Raw genomic sequence first — 19,475 nt, 5'->3', positions numbered from 1 at the left:
TAGAGCTACCTGTCTGTGCAGGTGTGCTATAAAGGTCACTGTGTCTAGGATCAGCAGTCCATGTGGGAGAGTAGCTATTCTGCATCTTTATTTGGAGGAAATCCACAGGGTTTTTGTTTGACCTACTGTATTTCTAATGTTTATTGCTACCGTATCTGATAGCCCTACAGGTTGAGAGGAATCATATTTCATCCATTCTAAGGTGTCATCAATTCAAAGATGCATTCTTATGTTCAGTATACCACTAAGAAAGGAAAAGTACTTCCAATTAAAGTATGACTTTTCATAACTGAAGATTCATCCCAATTTCAGCAATGTGAAAATATGAAAGATAAAAAGTCACCTTAGAGTTGTTGAATTACAGTACTACTTTTATTTTGTCAAAAGTGCTTGCTGGTTTGGAGGTAAGGCTTACACATTACTTTCAGAGGGCTGTCTGTTAGATGTAGACATTCCCTTTGGGGAATGAGAGGCCAGAGACTGTATCTCTCCCATTAGCACATTAGAGAGAGAAATGTGGGACTGTTAGAGGTTTATCTGGCAGGGTGCTTGGGATTTCTGCCTCTGTATCTATGTCTTCTTATATTTGATTGCTGCCATTGAGTTTTAGTAAGATACAAATAGGCATAAGATCACTTCAGCAGTGTTTCACATACTATTATTTATTAATACGACTCTTTAATTCTAAATTTCCTTAAATTAAAAAAAAAGCAGTGCAGGCATTCTTAGTAGAATGCCATAATAAGATATATTTCTAGGCATCTGGTTAATGAACAAAACCAGCAAAAACCCTGATCTGCTTAACATCTCATTCTATTCCAAAAAGCTACTTTCTTAGCAACGTCGAAGCAACAACTGATGGCTTGGTAAGGATATGGCAACAAGGAATAACTTCTCCATCTTTAAGAGACTCAGAATTTCAATTTTTGCCACACATACAACTACTTTGTTAATTAAAGCAAGAAGTCCACAGAAAAATGTAGTGTCCCAAACATGAATTTTAATAAATGCAAATGAGCCGAAAGTGAGAATAATCAGCTGAAGTTCCGGGACAGAATATTTGCTACTATTTACCTTGGAATTCATCAGCTTTTACTCAGCTATAACGGAAGCCTTGGGAGAAGATGAAAAAACAAACTTATTCCAGGAATTTGGCAACTAACAAATATACTCCATAAATACTTTGGATTCTAGTGTGGGGAACAATATAAATTCCATGAGGCCAGACAAAGAAAGGAAACAGCCTTGTCATCTCTTTTCCATTTTATTTCAACTCCGTGGATACTGGCTTATTTTTCCCCCATGTGTCTAGGAATCTGAGTTTTAAAATTATTTACTAAATTCTCTGTAGGATTTTTTAGCCATTAAATATCAAGACAGTGAGCATGTTATTCTCACCAGGTGATGGGTTGCATGTTTTACCCAAACATCCCTGAATTGCCAATAGATTTATTTCACATTGGTAGGTTAAATCCTGTTATCTGTTTTTGTTGTTTATGAGGAAAGGAGTACAAAATTACACCAGAAAGACAAAACAATTATTGCTAGTTAGTGGCATTGCTGTGAGGTGTCCCTTGTCTCAGTATAGTGTGATTCCTTGGTTAATTGTTTTTCTGCTCAAATAAACTGTAAAATCTGTAAAGATAAACTACTTGCTCATCATTGAAGTAAATCACCGGCCCTTAGCACAAAGCCTGGCACATAATAGATGATCAAAATATTGAAACATCACATGGTTTGGTTTCAATAGCATTGACATGTGATAAAACATCTTTTCCGAATGATCTAGACCTGGTTAAATTGGAGATGCCATCTAGTGATGCTGAGAAACTCCCATTATAATCTGTTTTGTTGCTTTTGAAGTAACTTTGTTTTGTAAATTTTATTTTTCCTTCATTTTTATTCATTAAAGGGAATGGCTTTTGAGTGTAAGATTAGAGATTAGACTATTTAAATAACTAATTCTGAAAACTGTGACTAAAGCTGTGTCTACATAGAGAAAGTGAAAAAGGAAATGGGCAATTTTGGAGTAGACCTGAGCTAGTAAGATCAATTATATGAGAAATGCCGTCATCCAGAACTATTAAGATAATTGATCTAACTCATTTTCATATAAATACTTTTGACAGTCACAAACAGGACAAAGTAACATGCTATTTTTTTTTTTTAATTTTAATTTAATTTTATTTATATATTTATGGCTGTGTTGGGTCTTCATTTCTGTGCGAGGGCTTTCTCTAGTTGCGGCAAGTGGGGGCCACTCTTCATTGCGGTGCGCGGGCCTCTCACTATCGCGGCCTCTCTTGTTGTGGAGCACAGGCTCCAGACGCACAGGCTCAGCAATTGTGGCTCACGGGCCTAGTTGCTCCGCGGCATGGGGGATATTCCCAGACCAGGGCTCGAACCCGTGTCCCCTGCATTGGCAGGCAGATTCTCAACCACTGCGCCACCAGGGAAGCCCTGCTATTTCTTAAATTGACATCTGCCTACATAGCAGAATCTTATACACTGCTTTTCACTTATAGACTCGTGTTTTTTTAAAAATGTATTTTCTAAAAATACTCCATTAATGTTCCAACTAAATAAATGCATATGCACATATGGATGGGGATGTCAACTCTTTAGGAAATGAATGAGAATTTAGGGGCCAGAGTGACAGATTTTAAAGAATGTTGCTTAGAAAGATGAGCAATGACTCATGCCCTTAAAAGTCAAGTGAATTCTAAAAGGAATCAGTAGAAATACTGACTTATACCACTTATACCCCTTTCTAAATAGAATGTTTAAGATGTTCTTTTAGGTGCTGATTATACTATATATGCAAGTATGAATGCATATTGCAAATAAGGGTTAGTCACTCAAAGGAAAAAACATTATTTGCCGTGTAGTAATTATGATCAGGTTGGTATTTCTACATTGAATCATAATTACTGTTGGCTTGAATACAATTGTATGCAATTTATTTATTCAGCGAATATTTATTGGACTCCAGGATTGCATTAGAGTGCTACACAACAGTGATACAAAGACAAATTCATGTCCTGAAAGATTCTAGTTAAAGGACATGTCTTTGTATTTAACTTCTCCCCAAAGTTAATAACAATTAAGTTAATCACAATAACAATTAATAATAAAGTTAACAACAATAATAACCTAGTTCCATCTATCATTACTTCTGTGTTCTGCTTCCAACAGTAACACACTTTGGGGCACCCTCTGAGTTAGGTGCTCCACCTGTATATGATACCTGAATATTATGGATATTCCAAGATTGTAATATATGATTGGGGACAGAGGATAAACACTAAAAAAGGTAATAATATAAGGTAGCATAATTTGAGTCAAATGAATAGTCTATGAAGAAATAGAACTTTGTGCTGGTGCTGGATGACTGAAGAAGTAACGACCATGTCTGCCTCTTTGTTTTTAATTTATTCTCCTGTCTCTTTTTTTTTTTCTTACCACCCACTTAATTCACACTTTTATTTTTTCCTGAATTAATTTTTAAAATGTTATCCCAGCCCATAATCCATCTTGCATATTATCACAAAATGAGTCTTCTATAGATATGCTTTGGCCCTAGAGTTTAAGTTCTACCTGTGTAACTATGGCATTTAAGGTAGTTCAGAACCTGGCCTGGCTGCAGTACTCATTCTCATTTACCTTTGCTTCATCCAGAAGTGCTAAATTTCTTTTCTGCTTATTGCAAAAAAGGATTAGAGTTTTCACAAAAACAACTTAGCGAGAGAATTGACAACATTTGCAGTATTATACTGTGTTTGAATTTGCAAATCCACTGAGAATGAGACAGGCCTTCGGATGGATTATAAATAGGCTTTGGCAGGCTTTGAACTGCCCACACTGCGCTCTAAGATTTGAGCAGCGCTCTGCTGGCATGCTGAACCAACTTAAGCTCTGATGTGAGTTATAAAGAACACAAGGATGAGTGGCTCTGTTTGGAGCACTGTGTTAGCCAAATAGGTAAAATAATTCATGGTTAGACTTTCTCCCCACATTCCTTTCAGAATTATTCTGATATCCTCTCTTGACCCAAAGCAGGTAAATTCCACTCTTCTTGATGGAAATGATCTTTTACTATTTAAAAGAACAACTTGAGGTTCCAAGATTTATTTCATTGTCAGTCATCTATGAAAAGGTGATAATATCACAGACATAAATAGAGATCCAGAATCACGCTTTCATACTTATTAATTGATGGCATAAGTTTGGACACTTACATATGTTATGGTTTCTGAAAAGCACTCACAATAATGTGGAATGATCTTACATATTCAAAATTAATATTCTTGCCATGGCTATATATACATAAATGTAATGTTAATATGTACTCAACATTAAAGAACCCAAATACCATCTTTGATAGTACCACCATCTCCTACCACTTGATGTTCTCATCTTTGGTAATACCAGACTTGAACTTCTGTTGAACTTTCTGATAGAATGCAGTTGTTTACTGAACACTTTTCTGTGAATCACCTAATATGTGTCTGATACTGTTTTACTAACTGGGTGTCCTATCTCTATGGACGTTGATAAGACATGTGACCAAGACCAGGCAGGTTTGGCAAAGTAAGTGGGAATGACCCAAAATATACTCTGTAGGGCCAAGCAGATGAGGTGTTGGGGGAAGATAAATGCCCACAGCCTAGGCCTGTGGACTTTCAGTGGTGCAGAGAAGTGACTAAAACAGTGTACAAAGGGCACAGCATCCTCAGAGCAGCAGTACAGCTTCAGGGGCTCTAAATGAGGCAGCAGGGATCCCAGCGGGTCTATGTCCCTCAGCAGTGGGACATACAGTGATGCCTAGATGTCAATGAGACAGGCGATCAATATCAGGCTTTGGCCAGAGCTCTAGACTTCAAAGACAGCATGCAAAACTAGACTGGAAATTGAGATAGGAAATTCTAATACTGACTAGAGCTGAAAGTTCATGGAGAAAATGTGGATGGATTTTTGTCAGCATGTCCATAATTTGTGTGGAGTAAAACACTGAGCTAATTCCAGAGCATGTAATAACATCTGCTAATTATTTTCTTAGTCACTAACTTTATTAGGTAAATGATTTTCCAAACTGGTGACATGAGCCACTTTTACTGTCTTGGAAGGGAATATTTGGATGCTCTGCCCATCTCAAGTCTCCTGTGAGGGCCTGTTTTAGCCATCTGGGTGGTTTAGTTGTGGTTCTGTTCAGATGTGTGAAGAACCAATTAGAATATGTCCTTTTATTCTAAGATATCTGGTTATATGATCTTCAGTGAAGAGAAATGAAGCCCAAGAACATTCAGATATGTGTTTGGGAAAGAAAAACACCTACTTCAGTAACTACTTGCCAGCAATAAAATTCAAAGAAGGAGGGAAGTTCAAAAAGAGGAAAGAAAAGGCAAAAGGAGAGCAATCAGAAAAGGGAGAGGGAATGAAAGAACTGAAATTGATCAACCACTCTGCATCAAAAGTCAACAAAGATTGAAAGAATGTTCAGGAAAACAGAATAACATATTCCCACCTGTCTAATTTAGACAAATGAATTCTTCTCTAAATAGTCTTGCTAATAATTTTTTGCAAAAAAATGTATGGAATGACTACAAATGTTTGCAGACATCTAAAATATACTACTATAAATGTGTTTTTCTTAGAAACCAGTTAACACGTTTAAACTTTATTTAAATATAATATATGTGTATTATATAGTGTTTTATAGTGCTTTATGTATGTATCTTCTTATATATGCCATATGCTATGTCATAGTCATTTAATGTAATATGTCCCCTAGTATTAAGTATTGAAATACTTAATATCTGTGTTCATGTCTCAGATATCATTGCCTTTTTATCTATTATTTTTGCACCAAGTCTGGCAAAATGCTTACTTTATTTGGAGATATCATAGTCATTAAAATAACAAAAATAGGACCAGAGTCCTGTATATTTCTATTGTTAACTCCAACCATTTGTTTCCTTGCAGGGAATTCCTAATCGAGTGTCTATTGACATATGATAAATAATTCTAGTTCTTACAGTCTGGTATGGTTTTACCAGTGTGACAACAGGACAAGGTTCAGGAGATATGGTTTTTGGTACACTATCTTTATGAAGCCATTTCAGCCACTTGGACATTCTGTCACCAATCCCATCAATCCCTCCTGACTCTTATAACTGTTCCCTTTTCATTCCTGCTGTCACTCTTTGAGACAAACCTTTGTCCTCTCATGGCGAAGACTCCTGTGATAGACTCCTATCAATTCCCCAATTTCTTTCCCTGCTCATCCATCCTAACACTCCAACAAGGTTAATCTGTTCAAAATGCTGCTCTTATGTGTTGTTTGTGTAGAATTTACTTTAGATCCTGCTTTTGTCTGTATGCTGTAAAAGCCTAACAGTGTTTGAGGAGGAAACTCTGAGGTGCTCCCTAGAGGAGGGATGGTTGAGATTTTTAGAAAGGAGGTGCACTTTTTGCAGGGACTTTCAGAACAAGTAGAGTTTACACAGGAACATATTCCAGGGAAGAATAATGTCTTAGGTTTTATGTTCAGGCCACGTCTGAGAATGCTAACCACTCTGAGAATATAGATTAAAGTTAAAATACACACATCACGAATTGTGATTGGTTGATCATGATATCAATTCACTAAGTCATAACCACATTTTTCAAAATGAAACTGCAGAAAATATCAAAATAGAATAGAATAAGATATTTTAGAATAAAAGATTTAACAAGTGTAGTGACTGTTTTGTGAAACTTTAGTTTCATGTTTTAAAAATCTTATTTGTTCTTCATAAAGTGTATTTTTGGTGGCCTATTGTTAAAAATGTGTGAAAGCCACTAATTTAAAGCATGTGGGCATTTCCCCCCCGCCCTACTTGGTTACTGGCATAGCTGTTAGTTGGAGTTTAGTAAATACTTAGATTTTATCACAGTTATTTTGCAATATGTGCTTTTTAAAGTAAGATTTGAATGTATTTGTATTGTATCTATATATATTTTTACACAGAGTGTATCTCTGAATTTATCATAGAATAAGTGGGAAATTGAATTTATTTTACGGATTTACATTTAAAGGCAGTTTGGAATGTACTTATTCTCTCTCCCACTCACTGTACCTGTTCCCCTCCCCCCTTTTCTTTCTTGACTAATAATTACTGAAATGCTAAGCACTTTACTTATATAGTATCTGATTTAATCCTCTCCCCCTGAGGTGTTTATTATTATTCCCATTTTACAGATGGGGCTATTAAGGCTTTAGAGACTTGACAGTAGCTTTTCTAAGGTTACCCCATTAGTCAGTATGTGAACCAGCTGGAAGTTGAACCAGGCAGTTTGACTCTAGAGCCTGTCATCTTTATTGACTTTTTTTTTTTTTTTCAGATTCAAAAGACCAGGTTGGGTCAGTATACCAATGCTTTTTGAATCTATTTGCCCCGAACACAGGGAACACAGGGAAGGAGGGCACTGGAGGGTCTCCATTCCACTGACTTGCACTCTACCCAGCCAACTCCATGTCCTCACGTATCCGGGGCTTTGAGTTTGGAGATTATAGGTTAAAAAGGGAAAGAAATGAATAGAGAAAAAAGATTGAAAGGGAGTTGTGCACCTGATAATTCAATAAAGAGCAAATAGACAAAGGCGCATAGAACCATATCCTGTTTAAAACCCCCCTCCACCATGTCCTGCTGGCCACGCTGACCCAGCGATGACCCATGAGTCAATTCAGGGCAGAAGGTACAGCTAGGGTGAAGAATACTGGGTTTTGTTGTTTTTTTAAACTCGAGCTCTCCAATGTCTCTGCTTTGGTCAGATGCTTTGAATGGTATCAACTGGGAAATGTGATCTTTCATCTCACGTCTGCTCATCTTTCCTCCACACTGTGTGTGGCCACTGCCTGCCTGCCCAGGGTATGTTTACAAGCTTCAGTTCCTTTTTTCTTAACAACTAAAGACCAGAACTGGTGTACAAACCAGACAAAATGTAAACACTTTTGTTCAAAGGGAACCAGGTAATCGTAGGTCATGACTTCTTTCAAAAATAGAACTCTATATTATGTACGTCTCTTTGTAAAATATTTGAGAATCATAGTGAATGCAAAAGGCATTGTCATATCTTTTATTCCCTAAAGAACTCAGTCTGCCCCAGGGCCCTTTGGGTAGGAGAGGAAATGGCCTGTGTGAAGCAGTTCCAGAGAATTGGCACAAATCCCATTATGAGGCCTTAGAGATGACCAGCCTTAAGCCAGTTATTTAGAAGTCGCAGGGACTGTGGCAAAGTGTATTTGCTGGGATGAATGTTTATAAAAACTCGTGCTGATCCTCTTGCTTCTAAGGAGATGTTCAATGACCAGAAAGTGTGTCATGCTTTAAATCTCGTGTTTGTCATCCTGAAAAGTGACCCTGCTAAAAGGCAGTCTTGACAACATTAAAATTGACACTTGACCAGCCAGATCAGGTGAACTTATTAATGCAGGCCCGGTGAACAATAGCAGGGGCGATCCTCAGATGGACGCTGTGAGGGCCTAGCCTGTGTATGTAACTGCCAACGAATGGGCACATTGGCATGTGGCCAGTCACTGTGGCTTTTCTTGGAGAAAAGGTGATAAGCTTGTCATGAGACTCGGGAATGTGCTTTAAGATGGTTTTCCATATTTCTGCACATGAAAGAAAAGTTTATATTAAAATTTAAAAGAATTAAAATACATTCCTGGACTCTACTAGATATGCCAAACTTAATTAATACTGATGATCACAAACTTACTCTGAACAGTTGTAATCCTGAAATGCAAAGCTTTCTTTCCCTTCTCTGGTTTAATTTGAGGTGCCTATTTCTCATATTCTCTCGCCTCTTGTCTCTCGCCTCTTGTCTGTCTCTCTCTAAAGATTGCCCAATCTACTTATTTATCTAGCTGTCTAGCAGACTTACATCTTCAACTGATATTGAGAACTTATGTTTTGTGTGCATATATGGTAAGCAGTCATCAGAGCTGATTATTGCATTCTAAGGAACATCTAAGTCTTGAGTAGTCTGCTTTATTGTTTACCCTATCACAAAAGGGGTGCATCCTTCACAAATCCACAGCTGCAATGCTAGGCGGCAGCTTAAGAGGACCAGCTGCTCCTGCCCCTCCACACCTTGCAGCGCCCTTCCCTCACCCTCTGCACTGAGACCTGCAGGTTGTTCTTTTGCCAAATGGGTACTCCTGACTTTCCCTATATTTCCACACTTCTTTATACCTCTGGTAACAGAAATTAGCTTATGGTTAGGTTCAGTCGCTTTATGTGCAGACTTTCCTAATTCTAGTTAATTGCTTTGGTTTTTTAATAAAACAAATAGGAATACTGTGAATAAATCCAGGCAATGCATGGTACTGAGTAGGCTTTCAAACTACTTTCCCAGTGGTTTTTGGAAAGGGTCCATTTTGTTGTCTGCAGTCTCTGTATGTCTGTCTCTCTTTCTCCCTCTTTCTCTCCCTCTCTCTCTCCCTCTCTCTTCCTCTCTCTCACACACGCTTGTGCACACAAACTGTCAGTATTTGCCCATAAATCTTTCACTCTGTTTCACTAACAGTTAATATGTCCTAACAAGTAGCATGTGTAATTTAAAGGGGATGGTGTGCTTTTTATATCCCTTCTCAATATTCAATAATTTAAGATCAGAGTCATAATATAAGGTATTAGCAGTACTATATAAATATATACTCATTTACTTGTTGTCTCATGGCAGTTTTCAAAGTATGATTTGTGGATCTTTTAGGGAGTCGGGAAGGTCAAACTCTTTTCCTAATAATACCGAGACATAATTTACCGTTTTCACTTTGTTGACACTTGTACTGATGGTGCAAAAAGTAGTGATAATATGGTCACCTTAGCATGAATCAAGGCAGTGGCACCAAAGTGTACTAGCCATTGTGTTCTTTACCACTATGCATTCACAGTGCTTGTAGTTTTTTTTTTAAAAAAAAGATGTTTCACTTAAATCTTTGAAGCAGTAAAAATTATAAATTTTGTTAATTCTTAACCCTTGAGTAAACATCTTTTTAGTATTATGTGTGACGAAATAAGAAGCATGCATAAAGCACTTTGTGTACTGAACTATGATTGTTGTCTTGAGGAAAAACACTTGTGCAGTTGTTTGAGTTGCAAACTGAACGAGATTTTTTTTTTTCCATGTCATCACTTTTACTCGAAAAACAATTGACAAACTGATTATTTAGACTTGGGTATTTTCAAACATTTTCTTGGAAATGGACAAAGTGAGTTTGTCACTTCAAGGAAGACGACTGACAGTATTTGTTGTCAATGATAAACTTGAGTTTTCAGTTTTGGAAAATGAGTCTCTGCCATCAGTTTAACAGCTTCCCAGTATTTGAAGGCTCTTCTGATGAGATGGATGATGACATTAATAAGTATGACTTTTAAATATTGTTTAATGAAATGAGTCATCTTTTAGAAAATCTACATAATTCAGCACACCATTATTTTCCAATTACTAGTGCAGGATATTACAAAATTATTCATGGACAAAAGAATCCGTTCAAAGTGCGAGATATGACAACTGATTTTAATGTTACAAAAATGTTATTTAATATAGTTTCCGATCCACATTGCAACTTAACTTTTAAAGAACTACAACTTTTAATTTTTGGTGTAGTATCAAAGAATATTCGAAGGCTATTCTAGTATTCCTCTTTTTCCAGCTACATGTCTGTGTGAAACTAGATTTTCTACATATTCTTCAAACAAAATGGCATAAGGAATGGAGAACCAAATATGAGAATCAAACTTTCTTTCATTAAAACCTGCCACTTTTAAGATAGGCAAAATATAAAAATATAATACTTCTCACTTATTTTAATTTAGGAAGACAGTTATTTTTCATAAATATATTAATATATAATAGGTTTATTTTATTAAATACATGTTTAAAATTTTCTAAATTCTGATATGGTAAATATCAATATATATATAATCTATGTAAACCACTTTTGGATCCTCAGTGTTTTTTTTTTTTTTTTACAGTGTAAAGGGGTTCTCAGACCACATAATTTTGAACACCTGGTGTAACATTTCCATATTGAAGTAACTGATTTATTTTCAGCATATAAAATTATAAAGCATGATAATGGAGATTACTCAATTAGCAAAGAAATTAAGTTGATTTAACAGAAATATACAAAGTCAGGTAATCTTCTATGGAAGGTAATATCTTGCCATAGTCTAACTATTACAAAATCTCTTCAAAAAAATGTCTTCATCCAAGGTAGAGCACAAGCTACTTAATGCGTTTCCCCTTTTTGTTCCCAAGTCAGAGTGCATCAAAGAAATAAGACCGGCATCTAAAGTATACCATGGTCTTAATTTTTAAGTGAACATCCCAAGTTTTGATTCAGCCTCTTACAGAGCCCAAACTACACAATCTGTTCCTTTAAAATTTCAAGGAAGTACAGTTTCTTTGGTGAGAGACAAGACATTTCCATCTGAACATCTGGGTGGACCACTCCCATTTCTAATTGAGAGCTTGCTGTCTGAAGAATTGAAGGAATCAAAGACTTTGTAAAATGACCTTACTCTCCCTGAGCACAGATCAAAGTAGCACCTGGGAACTTCTTAACTGACAACCGTCTAACCTACTCTCCTTACTGGTGGTCAAAGTAAAGTGTGAAATAGTAACTGAATGATCATCACTTCAGTAGTTCATAGCTATGGCCTTGGTGAATTTTTATATTTTTCTTCATATTTTAATGTTGTAGGTGACATAGGTATTTTGTATGCTTTCATTGTAGATTTAAGAGGATCCCAGGGACAAATCATTGAGAAAGTAGGGTGTGTCATACTAGAGCTCTTTAGAGTCATAATTATACCTTAGTGTCGTAGCTAAGAGTGTTACCTCGACTCAAACATTAGCTATGACACTTACTGTGGGCAAGTTGCTTATCCTTTCTTGGCCTCAATTCCCTCACCTGTAAAGTAGGAATAATAATAGTTTGTACATATAGGGGCTTTTTGAAGATGAAAGTTTGTGTGTGCTTATAGTAGTTATTGGTGCATAAGGGATTAGTCAAATTTAGTTAGCAGAGTTATTGCTGTAGTGATACCATTTATTATGACGATTCTTTCTGTTCTTAGAAATTGTGTTTAAAAAATGGAAAATGGCTGCAACTGTGTTTTTTTCTTTTTCAGTTTTGTGTCATACAGTTTTAATCATCGGGATGATTATCATAATTTCTTTTATTCACATATAATTTTTATTGACCTACCTACTGATACATTTTTAAGGAGTAATTCCTAATCACTATCCCACTTTTTTTTTTTTCTTTCTTTTTCCTTAACTCTAATTCATTGGTTACATTCTTTTTGATCAGATTCTGCTCATAAGGCTGTATGGCTACTGCTTTCACCAAGTTCTTAATGACTACTGATTTGCTGAATCCCAAAACGACTTTGATTTTGATTCAGAACCTTTCGGCTTCCCTCTGCCCATTGTTGATCATCTCTTCCTCCTTTGATCCTTCTTCTTATGTTGGATGAAATCTCTCTCCACTCATACTCACCCAACCCATGATGATATTTTCTGGAACCTCAACTGAAGTCACCTTTCATTACTGTTTTATACACTGTATTTCAGTGATACTATCATCTATCCTTTTATTTTGAATGATCATAAAGTATTTATTCCCCAATCTACATTTTCTGTCCCAACTTCTCATATTTTTAACAGAAGGCTAGTCTCCATCTGAGTATCATCCGTTCACCTCATAGTCAACATGTGTAAAACCTAAATCATTATCTCCCTTCCTCATCCTTGTTTTATACCTCAGTCTTGTGGCATCATCATGTACTGAGCCTCCCAAACTTAGTTCATCTTTGATCTAACACTCTCTAAATGCCCTCAGGTTTCATGGGTCATCAATTTTTAGAGACTGAATTCTTATACTTCATGGCTATATCTCAAATCAGTCTCCCTCTCTTTTTCCATTGGCCCTGCTTTAGCTTAGCCTTTGTCATATTTTAATTAAAGAAGTGTACAACCTTTCTAACTAGTATGTTCCTATTACCAGACTCTTGCCATTCAAGTTCAAAATCGACACTACTTGCTTCAGGGTATAATTCTTGGTGGCCTGATCAGATCACTCCTGCTTTTTTTGTTGTTTCGCTTTGTTTTTAAATCAATCTCAGTTGGCTCCCCATTACATACAGGACAGAATTCAAACCTGTGACAAATTCTTTGACCATCTGAGCCCAGGCTTACCTGTCCGCTTCATAACCTACTTTTCCTTCTATTCATATAGGCAACCTATCTTTTTTATTTGTTTTTAAACAATTTATTGAAATATATGTAATTCACATGACATAAAATGTACATAATTAAAGTATACTATCTGATACATTTTGACATATATATGCAACATTGGAACAATGACCACAATGAACATAGGGAACCTACCCATCACTTCCAAAAGTTTCCTTGTGTTCCTCTGCTCTCCTACCCTCTCATCTCTCCAATCCCCACCCCTGGATAACAACTGATATCCTTTCTGCAACTATACAAAGTTTCCACTTCTAGAATTTTATACAAATGGAATCATATGGTATTACTCCTACTTTTGTCTAGGTTCTTTCAACATAATGATGTTGAGATCCATTGGTATATTGTTGTGCATATTAACAGTTCATTCCTTTTCAAAGCTGAATAATATTCTATTTTATGGATATACCACAATTTGTCTATCCATTTACCTGTTGATGGACATTTGGGTTGTTTCCAGTTTGGGGATTTCAAAAACTAAGCTTCTGTGAATATCTGTATACAATTATTTTCATGGATGTATGCTTTCCTTTCTCTTTCTCTTGAATAAAGGAGTGGTGGGCTGGGCCATATAATAGTTATGTTTTACTTTTTATGAAATTGTCACACTGCTTTTTAAAACGTTTGCAGCATTAACATTCCCAGCATTTTACATTCTCAGCAGTGCATGAGAATTCTAGGTACTCTGACTCCTCACCAGCACTTGAAATGTTCAGTCTTCTTAATTTTTAGCCATTTAAACAAGAGTGTAGTGGTATCTTATTGTGGTTTCATTTGCATTTCCCTAATGACTAATGATGTTGAATATCTTTTATGTGTTACTTGCTGTATACCTTATTTGGTGAATTGTCTGTTCAAATCTTTTGCCCATTTTTAATTGGAAATTTTATTCTGAAACTAAGTGTTCATATATTCTGCATACAAGTCTTCTATGAAAAATGCCTTTGCAGATACTGAATCTTTTCATTCTCTGAATAGTGTTTGAAGAACAAGTATTTAACTTTATGAAGTATAATTTATCAATTTTTTTCTTATATAGACTGTTCTTTTGTTGACTATTCAAGAAACCTTTGCCTAGCCCAGAATCACAAAGATTTTATCCTGTGCTTTTGTCTAGAAGTCTTTTGGTTCTAAGATTTACATAGATATGCACATCTGTTTCATATAATTAAGATAGGAGAAATCTAAGATGAGGTAAGGTGAAGAGTTAGTGAATGAGTTGTTTTCTTTGTAAATTAAAGTTTCATTAGTAACAACCATATTTAAAGCAGGCACCCCTGATAATTTGTGTAGTGGGCAGACTAATAGTCCCCCTAAGGCTTTCCAATTTCTAATCTCCAGAACCTGTACATATGTTACCATATATGCCAAGGGAGAATTTACAGATGTGATGAAGGTTCTAGAACTTGAGATGGGAAAATTATTCTGTGGGCCCAGTCTAATCACATGAGTCCTTAAGGACAGAGAACCTTTCTCAGCTAAGGTCAGAGAGAGATGCAGTCACAGAAAAAGGATTAGAGAGATGTGACCTTGCTGCCTTTTAAGATAGAAAGGCCTCAAATCAATGAATGCAGATGGCTTTTAGAAGCTGGAAAAGGCAAGGAAAGGGATTCTCCCCTGGTCTCCAAAAAACAATGCAGGTCTGCTGACACCTTTATTATAGTCTATGAGATCTTTGTTGGTCTTCTGACCTGTAGAACTACAAAGTAATAAATTCGTATTTTTTAAGCCACTAAATTTGTGGTAATTTGCTACAGCAGCAACAGACAACTAATGTAATTTGTATATCCTCCTTTCTAATCTGTTCTTTCCATTAAGCAAAAATCCACTTATTTTTCTTAGTAAATTTTTCCTTTTTTAAATGAGTAATAGAGAACTATAAAATAAATACTCATTGTATGAAAATTAGAGAACAAGGATAAAAATTTAAACAAAATAGACCCATGGCTATCCTACCACCTAGAGATAATGTCTACCTACAAATACATATATAACAAAAATGGCAATGTACAAAGTATATGGTATTGTAACCTGCTCTTTTCATTCAGTAACATGATCATCTTTCTATGTCAATAACATTTCTACAAGTTTTCCCAACAAGGCTTCTAATGTTGGACATTGACATTGTTTATGATTTTCTGCTATTATAAAAACTATATACATTTGTTGCTTTTAATATTAGAAGTTTGTTTCTCTTCCTTCCTTCCTATAGTTTGTTAACTGGTTAAAAATATATATTTATTAAAATACTCCAGAAAATTTTTTAAAGTATAGATGAGAAAATAAGTTACCTCTGGCTTTTGTAATCATTTGGATGTCAAACATCTTAGGTTTTTATATTAGAGCATATATTTACATTAAAAAGTTTTAGTGTTATTTAACAAATATTTGTATGTCATTATCTTCAAAGACTACATATTATTTAACAATATAAACATCCCATTATTTGTTTAACATACCTCCTTCTAATGGACACATTTTTCCATTATTTTTGATATTTTAAGTATTCCTGAAATCAAGTCTTATGTACACATTTTTACACTTTACCTGATTATTTTCTTAAGATAAAAATTTTAGAGGTAAATTTCCTTTTCCAATGGAATGTGCAATTGGAAGGACTTGGATTTGTATTACCAGATTGTCGTCAAGGAAATTTTAATTTGGGTCATGAATAACAGAGTACAAAAGGCATATGCTGTCTGCTTGCTCAAATACCATTTCTCCCATTTTCTTTGCCTATAGAATGTGTATTGGCAGCTCAGGGAAAGGGATGCTTATCCTTTCTTGAGGGTAAATTCTGATCGGTATAAGTCAACCATGGTTACATGTTTAATCCCCTTGCCTTTGTCAGTGACTTTTAGAGATGGAACTGTAACCCAATTTTGGCCAAAATCTTCTTTAAAAAAAAGTGTTTATTTTTTTTTCTTTTAAAAAGAGATACAGTGAACTCCTTCCCTCCCCAAAGTACATTATATTAATGAATATTTCTGATAGTTTTTGTAGAGTTTTAAGTTTTAATCCCTCATTCTTTAAAATTTTTAAGTTGAATCCTGGCTTCTTAAATTCTATCATCATGAAGTCACACAGCATGCCTCATGCTTGAGAGGATCTTATTGGATCATTTCACAGTTCATTAAAAGAACTGCATTTTAAATGGTTCAGCTGAGAATAAAAACAACCATGAGGTGCTGCAAAGCTGTTCTGTAAGTTTAGCATAACTACCCAGGCCTCTGGTTAGCCATAAAATCATTAGCTGTGACTGGGTCGTTAGTAATGATAACATCTCCTCTGATATGCACATCAGTCCAAAGACGTTCAGTTTGTTTTACCCTGTGCATCTCATAGAAGAGTCAGTATTTATGAGTTCTTCTCTTGAGAGAGTACCACTCCAGGTATGCTTTTAATCATCCGCCTAAGTACACTGGGGGGCGGTCTACCATCTATAGTGACCAGAACTACTGTGGATTGATGTGATTACTGAATTTCGTTCCTGGAATAAACCTTGCAGACATTCTCTCCCTCTCCCTCTCCCTCTCCCTCTCCCTCTCCCTCTCCCTCTCCCTCTCCCTCTCCCTCTCCCTCTCCCTCTCCCTCATCGCTACCCCCCCACCCCCAATGGACCCCACCCCCTCTCAGTGTGCAATAACACTATACTACTAAAGTTCTAGTCAACATTTTGTATCTTTCTGATTATTTGTAAATCTAAAATTTTTTTTTCTTTCCAGATATTTTCAACTTTGATCTGTTGATTCAGTGATCAATTTATAGAGCAAATTGAAAAATTTACAAAGCTACATAAAAACTGTTTAGATCTTTTCCAATTTTTACATTTTAAGTTTTATTTAAAATTGTATATCTTAAAATTTTAAGGCAACAGTTTGGGGAATATTACTTACTATTTAGTAAATGGAGTAAAAACTGCCAACATCAGACCTCTCTTGACAGAATTTACATGTGCAAAAGAAACCAAATATTCCCTTGTAATTGTTAATGAAAGGCCAAGGAATCATGGGCAGGTTTTGTTGAAAAAACTGCAAAATTAAAAGCCTTGAGGAAATTTGTTAAAGCTTCAAGACACTGTACTGTCAAGAACTAGTTAATTATAAACATAATTGAATTGCTGAAATTAAAAAAAGAAATCTATTTATATGCAGTGTTTGAACCTTGATTAACTTGGCAGTTTAGTGCATGCTTTCCCCCCAGAAGCAGTGATCAGTTTTTGGTCAAAATACTGTATAGATTGCTGTATGAATTCATGCCACAGTACACAATGCTAATCAGTTTTGAAGAAGCTGAAATTATATTTTTAAGTTGGCTTTGAAATAAATTTCTTTGCTCAGCTTTCTTCCCTTAAATAATATTGCTTTCTGAGGCTACTTCCCTGGACCACAGGCCTCTTCTATATACATACTTAGCCACCTCAGCAACAGCCACAACCATCATTCAACTATAGAGACGACTTTTTCTTCTTTTAATTTTTATTGGGGTATAGTCGATTTACATTGTTGTAAATGTGTGTTGTAATGTGTTAGTTTCAGGTGTACAGCCAAGTGAATCAGTTATACATATACATAAACATATATCCACTCTTATTTAGATTCTTTTCCCATAGAGGCCATTACAGAGTATTGAGTAGTGTTCCCTGTGCTATACAGCAGGTCCTTATTAGTTATCTATTTTATATATAGTAGTATGGATATGTCAATCCCAATCTCCCAATTTATCCCCCCCCCCTTACCCTCTGGTAACTGTAAGTTTTCTACATCTGTAACTGTTTCTGTTTTGTAGATAAGTTCATTTGTACCCTTTTTTAGATTCCACATAGAAGCAATATCCTATGATATTTGTCCTTCTCTGTCTGCCTTACTTCACTCAGTATGACAATCTCTAGGTCCATCCATGTTGCTGCAAATGGCATTATTTTGTTCTTTTTTATGGCTGAGTAATATTCCATTGTATATATGTACTACATCTTCTTTATCCATTCCTCTGTTGATGGACATTTACTTTGCTTCCATGTCCTGTCTATTGGAAATAGTGCTGCAATGAACATTGGGGTGCATGTATCTTTTTGAATTATGGTTTTCTCTGGATATATACCCAGGAGTGGGATTGCAGGATCACATGGTAGCTCTATTTTTAGTTTTTTGAGGAACCTCCATAATGTTTTCTGTAGTGGCTGCACCAATTTACATTCCCACCAACAGTGTAGGAGGGTTCCCTTTTCTCCACACCCTATCCAGCATTTATTCTTTGTAGAGTTTTTGATGATGGCCATTCTGACTGGTGTGAGGTGATTTTTGATTTGTAGTTTTGATTTGTAGTTTTGATTTGTGTTTCACTATAGAGATAACTTAATCGCATCTGTTTTGTTCCAGGTATAGTTTAAAATTCTTCACATACCTTTTCTCTTATAGTCCCTACAGCGTCTGTGTGAGGTTGGTTCTTTTATTATTTCTATTTTACAAATTAAATGACCAAAAATCAGAGATCTTAATTAATTTGCCTGCCTAAGGTACACATTGGAGCCAGTATTTGAATCCAGGTCTGTACTGCTGCAGATGCCCAGTGCTTTTATCAGTTAAATGACACTGCTAGACTTTCAACACTCCTGTCAAAACATCATACCTACCCTCACTGGTACAGTTTCTCATCATAAAATGTAACCAATTAGTGGCATGAGCTTTTGTCTTAACATTCCCACTTCAATGGGAATATTACAAATATTACAATATGATATTTTACACTTTTATACTTTTACATTTTTATGCTTTTACAATGTGATATTAAAGTGAAATTGCCTTGATTTTTTCAGAGCGTAATTCGTGTCTCCCTCACTATGGAGGTGAAAAGAAATCATATTGAGGTAAATATTTTTTGGCATTTGAATCATGAAAATCTCTGAATTTTTTTTTCGTCTTCTTGGTTTTTGATCTTGAAGGTCAGTTTACATTGTCAGGTTTGAAAACGTAAGGTTTTTTTCTAAGTCCTTATGAGTCTATTTTCCAGAGTAATAAACTCGTCTTGGTCACCTTTTACCTAATGCTATCATTTTTGTAGGGGGAACAAAGGGTATTTTAGGAAAATGGGTCATCTTACAGGTGATCATGGATCATCTTATAGAAAGGATAAAGACTTTAGATCAATTTCAATATCAGGGTGTC

The 19,475-nt window shown here is 35.6% G+C and overlaps 1 protein-coding gene across 8 annotated transcripts in view; it reads left to right on the top strand.

Moving 5' to 3' along the window:
• Positions 1 to 19,475, top strand: part of NKAIN2 (sodium/potassium transporting ATPase interacting 2) — a gene marked incomplete at its 3' end in the record, with an annotated part of 998,865 nt that overhangs the window by 199,529 nt on the left and 779,861 nt on the right. For 5 of the 8 annotated variants that reach the window (XM_082474962.1, XM_082474960.1, XM_082474958.1 and 2 more), the window contains one exon: positions 19,127 to 19,177. The exons of the other annotated variants lie outside the window; for them this stretch is intronic. In XM_082474962.1, the coding sequence (XP_082331088.1) occupies positions 19,127 to 19,177 (51 nt within the window). The remainder of the gene's footprint in view (positions 1 to 19,126; positions 19,178 to 19,475) is intronic. 8 annotated transcript variants of the gene reach the window in all.

This window comes from Balaenoptera physalus (assembly GCF_965194825.1).
Source record: "Balaenoptera physalus genome assembly, chromosome: 9".
Taxonomy (NCBI): domain Eukaryota; kingdom Metazoa; phylum Chordata; class Mammalia; order Artiodactyla; family Balaenopteridae; genus Balaenoptera; species Balaenoptera physalus.
Note: the sequence above shows the minus strand (reverse complement) of the source record. Positions and strands in the feature narration are given on the sequence as shown.